The 22,185-nt window shown below is 43.7% G+C and overlaps 1 protein-coding gene across 1 annotated transcript; it reads right to left on the bottom strand.

Moving 5' to 3' along the window:
- Window positions 1–1,248: 1,248 nt before the first annotated feature.
- Window positions 1,249–20,449, bottom strand: LOC129702827 (integral membrane protein 2B-like). Its single transcript, XM_055644843.1, has 6 exons — window positions 20,221–20,449; window positions 10,420–10,554; window positions 6,866–7,075; window positions 6,602–6,712; window positions 5,424–5,574; window positions 1,249–1,761 (listed from the first exon to the last, which is right to left on the bottom strand). Exons 1-6 carry the CDS (start codon window positions 20,305–20,307, stop codon window positions 1,673–1,675), a joined length of 783 nt encoding a protein of 260 aa, XP_055500818.1. The 5' UTR covers window positions 20,308–20,449; the 3' UTR covers window positions 1,249–1,672.
- Window positions 20,450–22,185: the final 1,736 nt, after the last annotated feature.

Here is a 22,185-nt window from a genome sequence, read left to right as displayed (position 1 = left end):
TAATCTCAAAAGCCAAGGACTGTGGGAAGAACTGGTCTGTTGTAACATGGACAGCACTGCACTTTAATCCAGTGAATTACCCTCTGAGAGTTAGGCTAAACATGCCTGGCGCCAGTGGCCCATAGGGTCAAAAACAAGCCTGCTAAACACAAGGAAGATCTAGTGAACTCAAGGCTACATTTAGACACCCTAATCTTCCTACACAGATAAAGAAGCCTGTTTTTCAATGGAAAGTTACTGAATGCTGGTTCACTATAGTCAACCCTGTAAACAAGTATATGTGATTAACCTTGCTTTTATGCTATCAAATATGATATAAAAATACTGCACGCTTTGAATCTGCAGAACAGTCTTTTGTTTGACTGTTCTCCTTGTCCGACAAGTTATTGCGAATAAAGTAGCTAGTTCGATAATCACTCACTTCTCAAGTAAATTATTCCGACAGGACAAGTGTCTCAGGTGCATGCAAACACCATTCACCTGAAAGCTCCTCTTCGAATTGCACACTGGCCTGATATGTTAATACATTGCTGTTCCTTTGTGAACATTACTGGAATTCTTCAACAGGGCTGCTTGACTACCTTAACAGGACTGCAGCAGTTTACACTTGTGGCTCATCACCTTCCAGATTAATGAAGTATGGGCAATAAGCGTTGGTCTCCTGAATATTTCAATGAAGCCCAATGCAAGTTGAGGAATAGCACCTCATCTTCCATCTATGCATGTTCCATTCTCAATAAAGAATTCAATAATTTTAAGCAATTCACTTTCCTGTTTGTAACATGCCAATTCTGCTTCACGGTTACTTATTTGTAACATTGATCCTTCTCATTCCACATATACTCTGAAATGCCAAGTTCACAACATCCTAGTTTCAGTGTAGAAAGGAACTGCAGATGCTGGTTTAAACCAAAGATAGACACAAAAAGTTGGGAGTAACTCAGCGTGACAGGCAGCATCTCTGGAGAGACGGAATGGGTGACATTTCGGGTTAAGATCCTTCTTCAGACTCTACCTGAAATGTCACCCATTCCGTCTCTCCAGAGATGCTGCCTGTCCCGCTGAGTTATTCCAGCTTTTTGTCTATCCTCGTTTCAGTGACCGCTCATCTGCATTTTACAGCTTCATCTGGGTTTTCCAGTTTTTCTCCAACAGCCCTCACCAAGCTATGCACTAGATGGGTCCAAACTGAGCAACTACAGTGGATATTTTTGTTAAAGGTGTTCAGCAAATATTCAGTACATACAGAACCATTTACATTTTTTTATTTTAGGTTATATACACAAAAATCAGCAATTAGTCAAATGCCTTTACCATATTATGTTCTCCTCTTTCACCCCCATCCAGTGCCTAGTATATAGATTAATAGATTTGAGAAAAAAAAGTGGGGAATCTCCAGTTTCTTCCCACAATTCAAAAAAGTATTAATTCCAGTCCAATATAATACAGCCCACTATTGAAATGAATAGAAATATTGGCATTATCCTCTTTTCACAAACTACCATACCTTTAGACATCTACTTGCATCTTACACCTGATAGTATTTAAGCAGAGAGGAAAATTGCAAAAAGTAAACCCTGTTTACAACACTAAAAAAAAAATAATGAAAAATGCATTGCACACGAAGGGAAAAAAAAGTGATTTTGTGGGCTCAATATGGAGTCTTCTGCAATTATTGTTCACAAACACGAGTTTCAACAGCAACTTCACTTTCAAAATGAATAATCTTGAAACACTTCGATGCATCCCGCTTTTGGATTCCTAAGAAAAGAAAAAGAAAAAAAAAAATGTTAAATGGCAAATGCTGCTTACCTCATAACTGTAGCACAAAATTCCCATTCAACATGCCACAAAATAGCAAATCCCTCAAAGCCAAGAAAATGAACCATAAGTCGGATGAATAATGAACAATTCAGCATACTTAAATAATCTTGCTCTCTCCAACTATTTGCACCACAAGGAATGGGGTTGGAATAGAGATAGTAACCAAGACTCCAGATAGAGAAGACAAAAGGGTGCAAATGGTTGAATTTAATGAGGAAGGCCTGCAAGCTTTTCTGGGTGTTTTCATTCTACAGAGTTTCAAACTCAAAATTTCATTTTTATTATTCCTTATTTAAGATATCCAAGGTACATTTATATTTGGGTTCTTAGACAATTTTTTTACTTGTCTAGAGAGAAAAACTGTTGGCTGGTCACTGGAATGTGAAGTACCAAAAAACTGGAGGAAGAGGGTCGAGCAGCATCTGTCAGGAGGAATTATTGACAGAACTGACAATTTCTAACCCCTCCCCTACTCCCACCCAGATGCTGTTTAAACCACCAAATTCCTTCAGCAGTTTGTTTTTTGCTTTGCCTTAAACAAAACTGTCAACCACACACGTGACAGCAACTAGCATTAAATTACAAATTTCATTTGCCAGTCTCTGTATCCATTTAGCAATCAATGAAAAGACAATTAGCTTCCACCCCCTCCAAACCAAATGACTATATTTTTGTCACCTCCCCTACAGATGGGTAGTTGATTGAAAGGAGTTTTCTCTGTGGTCTTGAACACATTTACTTGAGCTCAGTGCCATTCCATGTTTAAACCAATTCTCAAAATCCACCTCCGCACATTACTTGGGGGTTGGGAGGTGAGGGCGGGGGGAAAGGAGGGGATGATCCAAGAAACATGCTACTTATTCTGATTTTCTATAAAGAACAAGTGTCATTTGTATCTCAAATGTTCGGGGTAGTGGTTTCCAAATTCTGCAAGAGCCGATTTCCTTTACCTGAACAGCTATAATGCAGGGGTCGACTGTATTCTGGCTCAATTTTTGCTAAGTAAATTACTTACCAGTGTCAATTGTGATAAAAATAATGTAACCTCAATACTGTAAGAGCAGACATGTTAACTCAAAAGAAAATTAGTTGACTTGTTTTCATACAATACAATACAAATTTATTATCATTTGAGCCCTAGTGAGACTCAAACGAAATGTTGTTTCCACAGCCATACAAACAAAGACACTGTCTTACAGACATACACATAATTAAATTCACACAAACATCCATCACAGTGAAGCCACTGTGATGGAAGGCAAGTCTTTTCTCTCCCCTGTTCTCCGTGTCTCTCCCGATGTCCAAGCCCCAGGCGGGCGATGATGAGTCCCACGGCCATTTTAGGCCGCGCGGGGCGATTTACGGCCCCGCTCCCGGTCTGAAAGTCCAAGGTTGGAACCCCCACGGGCGATGGTGAGTCCCACGGCCATGAAGCCGTGCCGGGTGATGTACTGTCCCGGTCCGGGTTGTTCCAACCCCGTGACACCGGCTGGAGAAGTCGCGTTGCGGGAGCTCCGGGAAGCGGTCTCTCTCTCTCCTCCCAGACCCACGAGCTCCCGATGTCCCAGTTCACCGGACCTGCGGCTGCGTTGCTGGAGCCTCCGAGCCCCAGGAGTCGAGTCGCAGCAGCGAGTCACCGCCGCTCCCCACGCTCCGAGGCCGGCCAGCCCCACGATGGTGAGTCCGCAGATCCGCAGCTCCGCAGTCTCCCGAGCCCCCGGGTCGTTCAGGCTGGAGCCGCTCCACGGTGCTAGGCCCCAACGACAGCCGAGACCCGACAGGGAAAAAGTCGGGTCTCCCGGACAGGGAAGAGATTTAAACAGTTTTCCCCCCCCCCCCCCCCCCCCCCCCCCCCCCCCGCCCCCCACATTTACACATTTAAAAATACTATTAAAAAAACACCAAACACTACATTTAACTAGACAAAAAATAAAAAAAAGACAGACAGGCTGTAGGGGCCGCTGCAACGGGTGAGTCGCGCCACCATTTGTTGGGTCACATTTCCCCCAGCTAATATTTACACAAATTAACAGACAATAGGTGCAGGAGTAGGCCATTCGGCCCTTCGAGCCTGCAACGCCATTCAATGTGATCATCCCCAATCAGTACCCCGTTCCTGCCTTCTCCCCATATCCCCTGACTATCTTTAACAGCCCTATCTAGCTCTCTTGAAAGTATCCAGAGAACCGGCCTCCACCGCCCTCCGAGGCAGAGAATTCCACAGACTCACAACTGTGTGAAAAAGTGTTTCCTCATCTCCATTCTAAATGTCTTACCCCATATTCTTAAACAGTGACCCCTGGTTCTGGACTCCCCCAACAACAGGAACACATTTCCTGCCTCTCGCGTGTCCAAACCCTTAATAATCTTATATGTTTCAATAAGATCCCATCTCATCCTTCTAAACGCCAGAGTTTACAAGCTCAGCTGCTCCATTCTATCAGCATATGACAGTCCCGCCATCCCGGGAATTAACCTTACAAACCTACGCTGCACTCCCTTAATAGCAATAATGTCCTTCCTCAAAGTAGGGGACCAAAACTGCACACAATACTCCAGGTGTGGTCTCACTAGGGCCCTATACAACTGCAGAAGGAACTCTTTGCTCCTATACTCAACTACTCTTAAGGGGCAAACCAAAAAGAAACTTATGGATATGGTAATGGTAACTGATCAATTCAATGTAGACCATCGTACAATGGGCAAAAACAATTTATTGGAAATGTATTATTTAGCTAAACACGCAAATAAAATCCATGTACAAATGTGGGGGCCTCCACATGCTGCTTAAGAAAACTCCTGAACACTTTTGAGAAATTGCACCCTATCTAAACCCTTCACACTATGATTTTCCCGTTCTATATTGAGAAAGATAAAACCCCCTACTACAACAACCTTAATTGACCTGCAGCTGTCTGCAATCTCTCGGCTCATTTGTTCTCCTAATTCCCATTGACTATTCAGGGGTCTGTAGTAACCCAACCCTCCTTACTCGCTCTCGCTTTAAACCAACCCTCCTTTCTCGCTCTCCCCCTTTCACCTGCCTATTCTGTCCACTAACCTTTCCCACGCCACCTTCCATACCAACTCTAGCCTCTGTCCTGCACGAGATACCACACCCTCCCCCGCCCATCTAGTTTAAACCCTCCCGTGTAGCATTAGCAAACCTTCCCGCTAGGGTGTTGGCCCCCCCTCCAGTTTAGGTGCAACCCGTCCCTTTTATACAGGTCACTCCTGCCCCGGAAGAGATCCCAATTAACCAGAAATCTGAAATAGCAAAGACAATAATTTGTACTTGTAATAAATAAATCAAGTGCTGGAAGAGAGTTGAGAGAAATCAATTGTGCTATCCCTGTATCTGGAATATGTAGTGCAAAAATCAAGAATGGATCTATTACATTAAAAAAAAAGACCACTAATTATGCACAATTGGAACTGACGAAACAGACAAGTTAGTGTAACTGGACAATAACTGAATTTTTAAAGACACTTCATACATGGACATAATACAATTTAATACTTTTAAATTTATACGGTTAAATTGAGTAGAGTTTAAAAAAAACTGTTACATCAAAACTGCACAAAATATATTAAGTTACCTTTTGCAAGATCTCTACGTTGAAGCTTGAAGCTCTTCTTCCCATGACAAAGACGTGCAATAAAAAATCCAAGCTCATCCACATTTTCAATATAATCAGTAACCACCATCTCTTCGTGGATCAAGTAAGACTGGGGCAAATAGGTGCCAGCCTGTTCAAGTAATTGAGGATATTTTAAAGTTAGTATGCTAGGCACTTGATACTCAAAATTACTAATTCCCTCAACCATCCAGTGACCTTAGCTAAACACAACAGAGTGACGTTCAGCAATATGAATATTAAATTATTAACATGCAAATTAAGTAATAATGGCAACACAAGGATCCAGACCAAAAAAGTGAACTGGATAATTTCAGAATCTAGGAAATTTTAGAATATCACAACTAATGCATCCTTTTTCAAGAATTCCAAAACTTATGCCATCGGGTCCTGTGCCAACAGATCACTGTTCCGAGTCCCATTCGAGGATACATTTTCTCCAAGAGATATTCAATTTACCAATCTACTCTTACCATCTACACAGAAAGATAATCATAAAAACAGTTTAAGAGCTGATAGTCCATGCTCTAACTTTAGTAGCTGTAATACTATTCAAATTAAGATTTTTCTAAACCACATGAAGCAGAGGGGAAGTTCACGGTCCAATTCCAAAGTCATGCCACGTTCAAGAAAAAAAGCTTGTATATGCTTTCTAAACTTAAGCATCTCCAGATTCCATCTGAACTAGCAACAAGACAACACATCTTTTATCCTATTGTAGTAGCCATTTAGCTTAACTCAGTATGTTATAACTATAACCAGTTACCTTTACATTTTTTCTGCCTGCAATTATGTGGGTGCGATTTATACGTAGTCTGCAGATGGGATTCTCGTGCAGACTCCCAAGGAGTTTAGTTCGAAGAAGATCAGGGAAGAGACAATAGTTTTCGACCATGCACGAGCACGATTGAAATGTTCTACAATAAAGAAACTATTAATCAAGAGACTGTTTTTGGAAGATTCATCTTTCGACGGCATTGATTGTCTCGTGGAGAGCTCGTGGGTGCGTATAGATTACCATCTGATCCACAGTCATCGAGAACTAAATCCATGAGACATTCTAAAAAACTGTCATTAGACCCATTGTGCCATTAAGAAATTTGATCAAACCCAGAAAGTGAATATTGACTTGTACATACCTTGATGTTGATTAACAATTCAAACAAACTGCGTGGTGGCATGACAATAGATGAATTTAGTGGAATAACATAGCATTTATTCAAACCCAGATCAAGATATGCTGTCAAACCCTAGGAAAGAAAATCTATTTTAATAAACTCATGCAAAGATACACATTATAATATAGAGTAAAAAAATGTTTGATTTAAAATAGTTGAAAAATAAAGCTATATAAAAGTGAACGAAACAAAATTTAATGCTCAAATGTAGCAATTAGTGCATACCCTGTGGAAATCATGAACAATATCTGCTGGATCACCATCAGCAAAGTCTGGGACAAGAACACTGATCAGTTCAACTTCATCATCCTCCAAAATGCAAATATTTTCTTCAATAGATTGGTATGGAGCTACTTGTGAATCAGCAGCAATATCAGGGACAAGATAGTCTTTAGGATCACTGTACTTGAGACCACAGAAGAAAACTTCACCTTCCTAGAAAAAAAATTAACACAAGAAAACCAATATTAAACTTCAATTATATTCCTATTAAAATTGTGGGATCTATCTGCAAAGGAAAGAAGTCATCTATAAACAGGAAATAATAAGAACACTTGACAGAATTGAGAGAACCCCAATTCAATCTCTGTAACAATGTTACAGCAGAGTTACTTCAGTAGTAAGCATTGTTGCTATTTATCACATCCTAAATTGCGCCAAATGAACACGACAAATTAACTGTTGCAGAAGAGATATGCATAGACCAAATGAAAGTAATGAACGGCAATTATCCATTTTAAACATCAAATATGGATGGTCATGACAGTTTCCAGTAAATAAATTGATTTATCTACAGGCAACATGCAACATTTGACTACAATAAAATATTGTTAGAAGTATAGGGTGATTTCACCAAAGGTCAAATGAGCGTAGATCCCCCCTCACGTGACCGAAAAATTTAACTGGAGGACATATGTCATTTCGGTACATGTTAGTGAATGGGGAAACACGCACTTTCACACCCATTAAAAACATGGAAAATGGCCGATTTTTGAGCTGAAACTTTCTGTGCTAGTCGGGGTGACCGTGAAGCATAGCAACCTAAATTTTCAGGCAAAAAAAGATAGAAAGTAAGGTAATAATTACAAGAGGGAACTGAAGGTGGAAAAACAGCGGAAGTGCTTAGCAGACATTTGCCGTGGAGATTTAAAGATCCAAAATATCGGGAATTATCGCGTTTGCTCGCTGAATTTCATCAAAAGTAAGACAGGGAGAAAAACAGGGGGGGGGGGGGCACATGTTCCCCCCCCCCCCCCCCCCCCCGTTTTGAGAAGCAGGGGACGATACTCCCCATTTTTTGTAAACTGGATTTTAAAACTGTGAGAAAAAAAAAATCTATTAAAAATCTCCACTTTCGGTGAGACAGTGGGGGTGGGACTGATGATCAAGGGTACAGATTTGACAAGAGAGACATCAGTCAGCAGGCAGTGGGGGGGGGGGGGGGGGGGGGGGGGGGGGGGGGGGGGGGGGGGGGGGGGCATGATGATTCAGCGAGATGATTGGAGGTGGGAGGTGTCGGTCAGAGGCGGAAGTAGGGTGGTGGGACTGAGAATAGATCGCGGTGATATGTAGGAGGGAGACGTCCTGGCGGAGTAAAGATCATGGAGTGGAGCTTGAATCGGCCTGTTCGCGGGGCCTTTAATCGCCCGGCCCTGTGCAACTTAAAATCGACCTCGGGATCTTCCACCGCCCCACGGTCAAATTGATGCTTCGAGGCGATCGAGGCTCCCGATGTTGAAGCCCCCACGAACACGCCGATTGAAGCCCCACGATTCGGGGAGGACGAAGCTGCTGTTGCCGGAGTTCGGAGACGGTCACCAACCAGGTCAGTTGTCGATGTTACCAGTCCTAGGGCCCACGGCCGAAACCTCGCGCGCGTGCGGCCATCAAGAAATATTGTCCCTCCCCATGTTTTGACAGCGATTTCCGTGCCTGCACAAAGCCATTGCATTATTTACATTTGGTTGGGTGATCACAGTTTTACTTCCCAAAGATGTGGCCTGCCTCAAGTATTTCTAGAATTTTCTGGTTTTGTTTTAACATCTCTGCCTGCTTGTTCGTACATGATTTGAACACCATTTCCTCATTTTGCCTACCATAACCTGCCAACTCATTTCTCAGTCTTAAATATTTGCCACACCCTCTATGCATCACCGTAATGCGAGTTGAAGAACTACTTTGTTTACGAAGAAACTCAGCAGGTGAGGCAGCGTCTATAGAGCGAAGGAATAGGTGACCTTTCTGGTCGACCCGAAACGTCACCTCCATAGATTAGCAATGTTACAAAATTTTGAGATTTAAAAACTCAAGTCTGCAATTTATCCCATCAGATAAAGCATAACAATAAGTTTAATTTGACACCAAATTCACTTTCATATCTCGTATTAAAAAAGTTATGACCATTTTCATACTCGGAAATTAGCATCTTGTTCCCTATTGATTTTCAATGGACATTACAAAAAAGCTGTGATCTTGGATAGTCAAAAGCCCATTTCTTAAGGAAAGATTAACATTTTTAAATAGCCTAAGTGTCCAAAGATTATTCACAAATAATTCGCAATATAACATGATTTTTATATCTAATTTACATTAACTTATAGGCCAAATGGAAGGAATTTAGTGTTCAATTGCTGTAAATAAATGCCCATTTAAATCGGCTTTCTAGTGGGTTCATGTGGAACGCGCTGGTTTAGAACGTTGACATCGCGCTGGATTAGTGCCTCAAATGCCGAGAAAAATACTGCGGGATATAAAAAGCCCAAAATGAACTACTCGCTATAGATAACTTGATATTCAGGGTTATATATATGCCCCATTTAATGTAAAAATAAGGTACATACCTTTAATTGTTTGCTTTATAAAACCATGGGGCTGCGAGAGGTTGCGGAATGAGACAGTAAATTAAAAACTATTAGAACTATATTATCGAGGCCTATAAAACTAATAATACCTTTTGCGACCGGGTCTTGCAGCGATTTTTCGTTAATGATTTACTAGGCTGAACATGTGCGATTAGTACAGCCTAGTAAAAATCGCGTTTTAAACCCGCCCCCTCCAAACAGCGCCAAAATCGCGGACATGGCTGAGGGCAGATTCCCAATGACGATTCAGGTAGGTTTTGTAACATACCTACATAGATGCTGAAGAACGCCTTGATATTTTGAGGCTACTAACTTTAAGTTGCAAACAATAGACTAAGTGTTATATGACAGGTACATTTGTATAGACAAAGTAGTTATTATTGTATCAGTTTATTCATTCAGGAAAAAAAAATGCAGGTCCACCACCGATTTTTCAGCACCCTTGGTTCCAGTCTTTCTGGATTATCCGTTTTGCCGAACCAACAGAGGTCATGGCCTCAGAAGTGGTACCAGAATGGTCCGTCTAGTCAGCCTCGAATGTCGAGTATGGAAAAGGATCTGCCAGCTCTGGCCGTGACAGAGTTCCAGTGCCCCAGCAGCAGGGGGGCAAACTCAACCTACCAAACCACCGCGGCAAACTCGATGAAGTAAAGATCAGCTGCCTCACCCAGCCTAGGTGCCACATTTTTGGCGGGGACTAACGGGGGGGGATATCAAGTCCACTCTCGTAATTTTGTCCGGATTAAAGGAAGTGCCAAACCACCAGTTGGTAGATGAAAACAAAACGGTGGAAAACCTGTACTCAAATTTGTGCATCAAATTGTCAAGCAATCAATACTAGTAGTCATTCATGAACAGCATCATACACATTTGTACAGAGTAAAAAACAAAGATTAATCCCCTTAGTCATTCTCCTACCTGTACGATAAAATATCGGTAGAGATATGCACCACCAACCACAACACCGGACAACATGAGAGCTAGTCCAAGACACATACACCAGCACCAGACACGTGATTGGTGTCTAAATGGTACGACTTCATCCTCTGGATCCTGCATGAAAAAAGCATTTGGCATGTCAAACCAAGGGCCTACACATATACAAGTTGGATTAACACTAATCTTCAAATAATCAAAATTTCCACCTTTAAATTTCAGTTGTCATTGATCCAAGTGCACTAATGCAAGGATATTTACAACTAACATTAGAAACATCCTTACAAAACAGTGTCTAAGTGAAGATAGACATAACAAACTTGAGTAACTCAGTGGGTCACGCAACATATCCGGAGAAAAGGAAAAGATGACTTTTTGGGTTGAGACCCTTCTTCAGACTGTAAGGGGAGAGGGAACAAGACACATATGAAGGCACTAGACCAAGGGGGACCCGTTGGGTCCCATCCCCTCAACACGCGGTTGGGGGGGGGGGCTGCGGCATCACACACACACTAACCACCCCCCTTTGATATTAATATTATTCATTGGCTCCTTTTACCCCATCCCTGAACTATCTCGAAGGGCAGAGAAAGAGAGAGAGGGAGGGAGGGGTGATGGAGAGGGGGGGTGGGGAGACTATCTGTGTCTCTGCCTGCCTGCAGTGCAGGTTTTTTTCAATACAACTTGGAAGTTGAGGTTATGAAGCCAAGACATTCTTTACTAAAGTCCCATATATAATCCATATTTTATGAACAATCAGCAGACCTTGTTTACATCATCCTGTAGTTGGAACTGGTACAGTTCAACCTTTCTATCGGGAGAGGAAGAGGGTTCAGAGAAAGGTAGAACATCCAAACACACTGACAACAAGAATGGACTAAATCCTTCTTTTGGGGTAGAAGGAGATAAGAATTTTAAATGAAAACAAGATTAACCCAGAAACTCACGGAGTAGAATCATATATAGTACAGATGATGATTATTATCTAAAAAAAAAGTCTGACATTAAACAGTGTTAACATCGACGATCCTCTTACTAACATTTTAGAATTCACCACTGACTCATTTTCATTGAACTATCTGAATTCTGCAGCCACAAGAATAGGTCACAGACCGACTCCTAAAGGGCCTGTCCCACTTGGCAATTTTTTCGGTGACTGACACATCAGGGTTGCCGAAAGATTTTGAACATTTCAACATCCAGCAGCAACTAAAAAATGTTGCGACACTTGAAGAAACACCACGCAGCAAACGTCATCACGCCGTGTCATCGCCACAACTTTTTCGTTGACCTGATACATTAGTCGCCGAAAAAAATTGTCGTGGGACAGGCCCTTAAGGCCTTTTGTTCATCTACAAAACATGCTAGCAGAATACTCACTACTTGCCTGGATGAATATAGCTCCAACAAAACAACTTGTTTGATGCATCCACCACTTTATGCAATTAGCCACTCAATTGCCAGCATAATGTGCCTGCAGTTTGTTCCATATTTAAGGATGTGATCTGCACAAGATTTGGTGTTTAAGAAGGAACTGCAGATGCTGGAAAATCAAAGGGAGACAAAAATGCAGGAGAAACTCAGCAGTTAAGGCAGCATCAATGGAGCGAAGGAAACAGGCAACGTTTTGGATCGAGACCCTTCAGGAAGGTCTCAACCCGAAACGTTGCCCATTTCCTTCGCTCTTTAGATGCTGCCTCACCTGCTGAGTTTCTCCAGCATTTTTGTCTGCCCAAGATTTGGTGTTATCTTCCACATCTATAAACTCCACCTATACAAGGATAGCAATATGAACATAACCACATTGAAAGCTTACCCAAGTCACACACCATTCTGTCTTTGAAATACATTGGGGCAAAATTCGGGAAGGTCCATACTCAACACTGTGGGACTGCAACATTTTGTGGCATCAACTTGACCATCACGTTCAATGCAATTTGAAATAAACGATAAACGTTAGCCTTGGACAATCACACCATGCAAAACAGCGTAGAAACATAGAAACATAGAAACATAGAAAGTAGGTGCGAGAGCAGACCACCAGGTCCATCGAGCCCGCACCGCCATTCGCTCATGGCTGAACACTAAACAGACACACTTACCCACAAACAGTAGACACAAGACACAGAACACAAGACACTACCCTCCCCTTTATACCGCTATCACCCCTCTCCACCCCAAGAACCTCGTGATCTCCTGGGGGAGGCAAAAAAACCGGATAAAAACCCAGGTCCAATTCGGGGAAAAAAATCCGGGAAATTCCTCTCCGACCCCAATCTAGGCGATCGACACTTGTCCAGGAGATCACTCAGGTCTTACTATACTAACCATACCTAGGTCCATATCCCTGCCCTCTCCCCGTAGCCCCTTATCCCCTTGGCAGCTAAAAAACCATCTATTTTAGTCTTAAATATATTTAAAGTTTCTGCTTCCACTGCTCCCTGGGGCAGTGAATTCCATAAATTAACCACCCTCTGGGTGAAGAAGTTCTTCCTCATCTCAGTTTTAAAAGAGCCCCCCCTTATTCTGCAACTATGTCCCCTAGTTCTAGTTTCCCCGATCATTGGGAACATCCTCGGTGCATCCACCCGATCAAGGCCCCTCACGATCTTATATGTTTCAATGAGATCGCCTCTCATTCTTCTAAACTCCAAAGAGTAGAGTTCCAGCCTACTTAACCTTTCCTCATATGTCAATCCCCTCATTGCAGGAATTAATCTTGTAAACCTTCGCTGCACTGCCTCCAGGGCTAGTACATCCTTTCTTAAATATGGACCCCAGAACTGTACACAGTATTCCAAATGTGGTCTCACTAATACTGTGTACAGCTGCAGCAAGACCTCCGTGTTTTTATACTCAATCCCCCTAGCAATAAAGGCCAGAACTCCATTGGCCTTCCTGATTGCTTGCTGCACCTGCATACTAACTTTCAGTGATTCATGTACTAATACCCCTAGATCCCTTTGCGTTGCATTACAACGCAGCTCCTCCTCATTTAGAAAATAACTTGCCCTATCATTTTTTTTCCCAAAGTGAATGACTTCACATTTATTAGTATTAAATTTCATCTGCCAAGTTGTTGCCCACTCACCTAGCTTATCTATATCCTTTTGCAGACTCTTCCTATCCTCCTCATCCCCTACTTTTCCTCCCATTTTTGTATCGTCCGCAAATTTTGATATATTACACTTGGTTCCCTCCTCCAAATCATTTATATAAATTGTGAACAACTGGGGTCCCAGCACCGACCCTTGCGGAACCCCGCTAGTTACCGGTTGCCATCCCGAGTATGAACCATTTATCCCCACTCTCTGCTTCCTATTTGTTAGCCAATCCTCTACCCATGCTAATATATTACCCCCAATCCCATAATTTTTTTATTTTTAGCAATAGTCTCTTATGTGGCACCTTGTCAAAAGCCTTTTGGAAGTCCAAGTATACCACATCCACCGGTTCCCCTTTATCCACCCGGGTTGTTACTTCCTCAAAGAATTCGAGCAGATTCGTTAAACAGGACTTCCCCTTCACAAAACCATGTTGGTTCTGTCCGATGAAGTCATTTTTATCCAAGTGCCCCGTTAGTGTTTCTTTAATAATTGTCTCTAACATTTTACCCACCACCGATGTTAGACTAACCGGTCTATAGTTACCCGCCTTCTGTTTACTTCCTTTTTTAAATATAGGTGTTACATTGGCCATTTTCCAATCCACTGGGACCGTTCCTGCCTCCAGGGAGTTGTGGAAAATTATCACCAATGCATCCACAATCCCCACCGCTATCTCCCTCAAGACCCTTGGATGTAATCCATCAGGCCCAGGGGATTTATCCTCCTTCAGTCTCATTAATTTCCCTAATACCACCTCCTTGGTGATCTTAATAGTATTTAGCTCCTCCATTCCTACCGCCCCCTGTTTATCCAGCGTTGGAATATTTTTTGTGTCTTCTATGGTGAAGACTGATACAAAATACTCGTTTAATGCCTTTGCCATTTCCATGTTCCCCACCAACAACTCTCCAGTCTCACCCTCCAATGGACCAACGTTCACCTTAGCCACCCTTTTTCTTTTTATATAGCTATAAAAACTCTTACTATTAGTTTTTATGTTGTTCGCTAAATTCCTTTCATAGTCTATTTTCCCCGTCTTAATTAATCTCTTAGTTATTTTTTGCTGACCTTTAAATGCTTCCCAATCCTCTACCCTCCCACTATCTCTGGCTACGTTATATGCCCTTGCCTTCAGCCGAATACTATCCTTTATAGTTTTACTGAGCCATGGCTGACTGTTCTTACCCTTACCCCTTTTTTTCTTCATAGGAATAAATTTTTCTTGAAGGTTATACAGTATACCCTTAAACGTACACCACTGCTCATGTACCGTCTTATTCTTGAGTCTGCTATCCCAGTCAACTTTGATCAGCTCAGTCCTCATACCTTCATAATCCCCCTTATTTAGACTAAGCACCCTAGCCTGAGTTTCAACCTGCTCCCCTTCTATTTGAATATGGAATTCGACCATATTGTGGTCACTTGTTCCCAACGAGTCCCTAACTATGACATTTTTAATTAATCCTGCTTCATTACACAGGACCAGATCCAAGATTGCCTCCCCCCTTGTCGGTTCTGTGACATACTGTTCTAGGAACCCGTCTCTAATACTTTCTATAAACTCTTCCTCTAGTCTACCCTGCCCAGTTTGGTTTGCCCAATTAATATGAAAATTGAAGTCCCCCATGATTACAGCAGTTCCCTTTTTACATGCGTCAACTATTTGCAGATTTATGTTCTGACTAACAGCGTCACAGCTATTTGGAGGTCTATAAATTACACCCACTAGTGTTTTTTTCCCCTTATTATTCTCTATCTGTACCCAAGCTGTTTCACTATCCTGATCCTTCAACGCAATATCCTTCCTCTCTATTGCCGTTATTCCCTCCCTTATTAAAAGGGCCACCCCTCCTCCCTTTCTTTCCTGTCTATCTTTCCTAATTGTCGAGTACCCCTCTATATTTAACTCCCAGTCCTGATCCCCTTGCAGCCATGTCTCCGTAATGGCCACGATATCATAACTATATATACTTAATTGCACCGTTAATTCATTTATCTTATTACGAATACTCCGTGCATTTAGATAAAGCACTTTCAGATGATTTTTACTACCCTTCCTTTCCGTTTTTGCCCCTTTTACATCTAAAGCTTTATCTTCACACATTCTGTCTCCTGTCACATTTTGACTTTCCGCTTCCCCACTGATACCCTGCTCTATTTCCTCTACCCCTGCCGTTATTACCCCCCTTGATACCTCCCCCCCGCTACTTAGTTTAAAGACCTCTCTACTGCCCTAGTTATATGATTTGCCAGGACCCCAGTCCCAGCACCGTTCAGGTGAAGTCCGTCCTTACAGAACAGATCCCCCCTGTCCCAGTACTGGTGCCAGTGGCCCAAGAAACCAAACCCATTATTCCCACACCAGTCTTTGAGCCACGCATTTAGCTTCTTAATTTTACGTATCCTCGCCGATTTGGCCCGTGGCTCAGGTAGCAATCCGGAGATCAGTACCCTCGAGGTTCTGCTTTTTAATTTATTCCCTAACTGCTCAAACTCCTTCAGCAGATCCTCCTTCCTCGTCCTTCCTATGTCATTGGTCCCCACATGGACCACGACCACTGGATCCTCCCCCTCCCACTGCAAATTTCTCTCCAGCATCGCAGAGATATCCTTAACCCTAGCACCGGGTAGGCAACACAGCCTTCGGGACATGTTCTGCTGGCCGCAGAGAACCCTATCTACCCCCCGAATAATACTATCCCCTATCACTACGGCATTTCTTCCAACTCCCCCCTCTTGAATGGCCTCCTGATCCACGGTGCTGCAGCCAGGTTGCTCATCCCTCCCACAGCCCCTGATCCCGTACTTACATTGAGTAAGAGCCTCGGTCATGCTCGTCAGGGACAAGGGCTGTGGCTCCTGCCGCATCTCCTCCTGGTTCCCCCTACCTGCCTCGCTTATGGCCACACCTTCCTTTCCTTGCTCACTGCCTACTGAATTAGTTAAACTGGTCGGTGTGACCATCCCCTGGCACAAAACATCCAGGTAATACTCCCCCTCCCTGATGTACCGCAGCGTATGAAGTTGGGTCTCCAGCTCATCGATGCGGAGCTGGAGTTCCTCTAGCCTCAAACACTTACTGCAGCTGTAGGGATCTTCTACATCAATGGTGTCGACAAATTCCCACATCTCGCAGTATTGGCACATCTCCTGACCGCCCATCTTATATAAGTAATTAACTGGTCCTATTTAAGAATCCCCTACTGTATTGATACACCCATGACAGAGGAAGCAGCGAACAGAGCAAGGGTGGTCTATTTGGAGATAAAACAAATGGACAATGTTTTTAGTATATCTTGTACCATGTAAAAAAAGGGTTTGATGTGATGCATTCTGTGGAAACCTTTTCCAGTACTTCTGACCATGACTAATGTCTGTGGAATGTGATAAGGGGACAAAAAACCTATTTAAAGCAATGTAATTCTGTTGTTTAGGGAAGGTGACTGAGCACAGTCAAGTGTCTGGGTTGGTCACTTGACTGGAGTTCTCCCTCCCTTCCATCGGCCGATGTTAAGTAAAGTTTTGCACTGGTCTACCAAACAGTTTGTGTGGTGTCTGTTTATTAAGAAGCGAACCTGGTTTAGTTGTTATTAAAGTAACTTTTTCATGGGTAGAGACTATTTTTTAGTCTACAGTGCGAGCCTTCAGAGTCCCGAATCGCCTCCCAGAGGGTAGCAGAGTAAAAAGGTGGTTGGCAGGGTGGGATGTGTCCTGCTTGATATTTGTGGCCCGGCGCAAGCATCGGGCCCTATATATGTCATCCAAGGAGGGTAGTTGGGCGTTTGTAATGCTCAGCGCAGTTTTTATAATTCCCTGCAGCGCCCTCCTCTCAGCCACAGTACAACTAGCAAACCACACCAGGATTCCATAGGAGTGGATACTTTCCACGGCGCATCGGTAGAAGAACAACAGCAGCGGCTGTGAGATGTTTGCTCTCCGCAGAGACCTCAGGAAATACAGCCGCTGATGTGACTTCTTCACGAGAGTGACGGTGTTCATTTGCCATTTGAGGTCCTGGGAGATGTTTATTCCCAGGAACTTAAAGCCAGTGACTCTCTCCACCATGTCTCCTTTGATGTATAAGGGAGCAGGTTCCTCTCTCCTCTTCCTCCTGAAGTCAACGACCAGCTCTTTTGTCTTTGATGGGTTGAGTACCAGATTGTTTTTGGTACACCAGACAGTTAGTTTTTGGACTTCATCCCTGTAGGCAGACTCGTCGTTGTTGTTTATCAGTCCCACCACAGTCGTGTCATCCGCAAACTTGATGATCCTATTTGTTGGTATACAGTCATAGGTGTATATTGTATACAAGATGGGACTCAGCACACAACCTTGTGGCGCTCCTGTGCTGAGCGTCAGGGGAGTAATTGGACCCCATCCTGACAGTCTGTGGGCGATCTGTTAAAAAGTCCTTAATCCATCCGCATGTGTTTGCATTAACACCCAGATCAGACAGTTTGTCCACCATTCTGCTGGGGATGATTGTATTAAATGCAGAACTAAAATCTACAAATAACATCCTCACATATGAGCCAGGACGCTCCAGATGTGTCAGTGCAGAATGTAGAGCTATGTTGATGGCTTGATAAATACATGAACAAAGCTGATTGGAAAAAATGAAAACAGATAAATTACAGGTATCAAGTCTACAAATTAAACACTGGAAGACCTAACTCAAGACACCTGTAAAAGTTACATATTTGTTGGGTTTTGTGTAATAAAGAACTTGATGGAATGAGGGAAGAAAATAAAATACAAGTAACCACTAAATTTTACAAGGAACCAATGGGGAGGGATAAATAACACTATCTACTCACTATAAGACTTACTAGAATGCCAAACATGCTATCAATTTGAAAGCAGACATGTGTGCTGAAGGATAGCTAGAATAGGAGGAGTAACAACGAACAAGTTGTGTCAAACAGAATATATCATCCAGAGAAGCAAGCTCTAATTATCCTGAAGAAAGGTCACAACGCAAAACGTCACCCATTCCTTCACTCCATAGATGTTGCCTGTCCTGCTGAGTTACTCTAACTTTGTGTCTATCATAGGCTCTGATTATAGTCTTATGAAGTCAAATTGTTAACATCAAGGTCTGAAAATTTTAAACAGCAATCCAAAGTGGTTTATACACAAATATCCACTCAGAATGATAAACCCACCAAGCACATTCATATGCCGTCTGGATGAATGTTGTACTTCCACTCTTTGGCTGAGTGGGGTTGTCTAGTGTTTCATAGTCTCTCATATGCAAATAGTTTAATTGGCTACTGTAAATTACTCCTTACATATGTGACCAGTTTAAGAATCTGAGGAGAGTTAACAGCCACAAGAGAAATAGTTTGCAGAGAAGTAGGGCAATGGTGTGCAGGAAAGAACTGCAGATGTTGGTTTAAATCAAACGTAGACACAAAATGTTGGGAGTAACTCAGCAGGTCAGGCAGCATCTCTGGAAAGAACAAATGGAGAGTAGGGCAATGGGATTGTTCCAATCAACAATACTCGTCTTGGAAGACAAAGGCCTCCTACAACGACGAAAAATAAAATGTTATGCAATATCTTTGTCAATAATTACCAACATGAAGATATATTATCAGAACACCCTTTAGCATTGCCAACTATCCCAATATCACATTGCTGACAAAATATATAAATCAAACGGGGAATAGAGACAGCACAACAGGAAACGTCCGGAGTCGATCACACATTATGTTCATAATTTTGACAACATGACCATGACCTCTAAATACTTTACATGAAATTCGCTTTCTGATAATTAAAATGTATCAGCAGAATCTGTAATCTCATTCACCCCCAATTTGCTATTCGTATAAATTAAGAATTTGTTTCAAAGGCAGACAGATCTATTTCCATTTGGCTCCTTCCTATACTCTGGAATTCTCGCCCATTAACTTCAGTCTATTCTGAACCTCAAAATCCAACTGTTTGACCAAGCCAGCAGTTAAGGTTTACTTTTTCTATATGCGTTTACTCTTCCATCACTCCGAGGACCAGTAGGACTGAAGAATTCCGAAAGAAAAATCACATAACACGTCGCGTTCCTACCTGTTAGTGCTCTCGCCGAAATAACATTGAACATCACTTCTGATCAATAAACATCACCCATTTCAAAGTCCAGCTATTCCAAAGCCAAAATGTAGAAATTAAATGGAGATGCCGGTTTACACCAAGGATAGACACAACGTGCTGGAGTAACTCAGCGGGTCAGGCAGCATCTCTGGCTGAAGAAGGGTTCAGACCCGAAACGTCACACATCCTTTTTTTCCAGGGATACTGTCTGACCCGCTGAGTTACACCAGTACTTTGTGTCTATATTTGATCCAAAGGACTGAACTATGGACACTGGAGCTTCCCCAGTGACGTTGCTGTATACTGCGGGAGGGGGCAGGGATCCAGCGAGCTCCGACAAGGAGGCCGGCTCCTCAGCCCGGCAGCCATTTTACAGGCATTTCACTGCTACGGTCGAAGCCCATAGTCCTCGGATCTCGGGCCGAATATCAACCACAACCCGCTAAAGACCGCCCTCTGCTATATTTACAACTAACCTACGACACAGCCACAGGCGCCTTGTACCATGCAGAATGAGCTGCACCGAATCGGAAGGTCGATGAACCTTTGGGTCCGGCAGGAAAACAGCGAAACGGCAACCCACCTTCTCAGGGATGATGAGCGTCTCATTGTTTTCATCCTTCTTGGGCGCCTTCTGGCTCAGCGCCGAGTTGAAGGCCACTTTCACCATGACGGAACTCAGCAGCCAACTTGCAACCGCTCAGCCCGACTGCCCTGCGCTCTCGTATAATCCGCGTGACGCAACTCCCAAATAAAACAGCCTCCGAAGACGTTCGGCTGCAAGAGATCGCCCCCGCCGGCGCTCGGGCGCAGAGATCGCCCCCGCCGGCGCTCGGGAATCGCAGCCCCGCCCTCACTCTGGAGCCGCAGCCCCGCCCCCGCCGGCGCTCGGGAATCGCAGCAGCCCCGCCCCCACTCTGGAGCCGCAGCCCCCCCGCCCCCGCCGGCGCTCGGGAATCGCAGCCCCGCCGCCTCCACTCTGGAGCCGCAGCCCCGCCCCCGCTGGCGCTCGGGAACCGCTGCCCCCCGCCCGGGAATCCCGCCCCGGCGCTCTCGGGAACCGCTGCCCCGCCCCCGCCCCTCACCAGCGCCCTGGAGCCGCAGCCCCGCCCTCGCCTGTGCTCGACCCGAAACGGCCAGTCGAAAGCAAAGGAAGCCTTCGCTCCATAGATGCTGCTGCACCCGCTGAGTTTCTCCAGCAATTTTGTGTACCTTCAGTCGAAAGCAAAGATCCTTTAGCAAGTCCAAAGGAGGATCTCGGCCCGAAACATTACCCATTCCTTTTTTCCAGAGCCTGACTCGCTGTTACTTCAGCATTTAGTGTCTATCTTCGGTGTAATTGAATGCAACATCTCCAAGCAAAGAGTAGGAGCAAACGGGTCCTTTTCACAATGGCAGGCAGTGACTAGTGGGGTACCGCAAGGCTCAGTGCTGGGACCCCAGCTATTTACAATATATATTAATGATTTGGACGAGGGAATTGAATGCAACATCTCCAAGTTTGCGGATGACACGAAGCTGGGGGGCAGTGTTAGCTGTGAGGAGGATGCTAGGCGGCTGCAAGGTGACTTGGATAGGCTGGGTGAGTGGGCAAATGCTTGGCAGATGCAGTATAATGTGGATAAATGTGAGGTTATCCACTTTGGTGGCAAAAACAGGAAAGTAGACTATTATCTGAATGGTGGCCGATTAGGAAAAGGGGAGATGCAACGAGACCTGGGTGTCATGGTACACCAGTCATTGAAAGTAGGCATGCAGGTGCAGCAGGCAGTGAAGAAAGCGAATGGTATGTTAGCATTCATAGCAAAAGGATTTGAGTATAGGAGCAGGGAGGTTCTACTGCAGTTATACAGGGTCTTGGTGAGACCACACCTGGAGTATTGCATACAGTTTTGGTCTCCTAATCTGAGGGAAGACATTCTTGCCATAGAGGGAGTACAGAGACGGTTCACCAGACTGATTCCTGGGATGTCAGAACTTTCATATGAAGAAAGACTGGATAGAATTGGCTTGTACTCGCTAGAATTTAGACGATTGAGGGGGGATCTTATAGAAATTTACAAAATTCTTAAGGGGTTGGACAGGCTAGATGCAGGAATATTGTTCCCAATGTTGGGGAAGTCCAGAACAAGGGGTCACAGTTTGAGGATAAGGGGGAAATCTTTTAGGACCAAGATGAGAAAAACATTTTTCACACAGAGAATGATGAATCTCTGGAATTCTCTGTCACAGAAGGTAGTTGAGGCCAGTTCATTGGCTATATTTAAGAAAGAGTTAGATGTGGCCCTTGTGGCTAAAGGGATCAGGGGGTAAGGAGAGAAGGCAGGTACAGGATACTGAGTTGGATGATCAGCCATGATCATATTGAATAGCCGAATGGCCTACTCCTGCACCTATTTTCTATGTTCTATGTTTCTAAACCAGCATCTGCAGTTCCTTCCTGCACCTCCTGGGAGGACGCGTGGACAGTTCTCTCCCTCCCCATCTCCACCCTCTGCCAGCACTAAGAAATTTCTCAATGATTATTTGCATTCACGTGACCAAAGAT

The sequence above is a fragment of the Leucoraja erinacea genome, chromosome 13 (genome assembly GCF_028641065.1).
Source record: "Leucoraja erinacea ecotype New England chromosome 13, Leri_hhj_1, whole genome shotgun sequence".
Taxonomy (NCBI): Eukaryota; Metazoa; Chordata; class Chondrichthyes; order Rajiformes; family Rajidae; genus Leucoraja; species Leucoraja erinaceus.
This window is presented reverse-complemented; position numbering and strand designations above follow the sequence as displayed.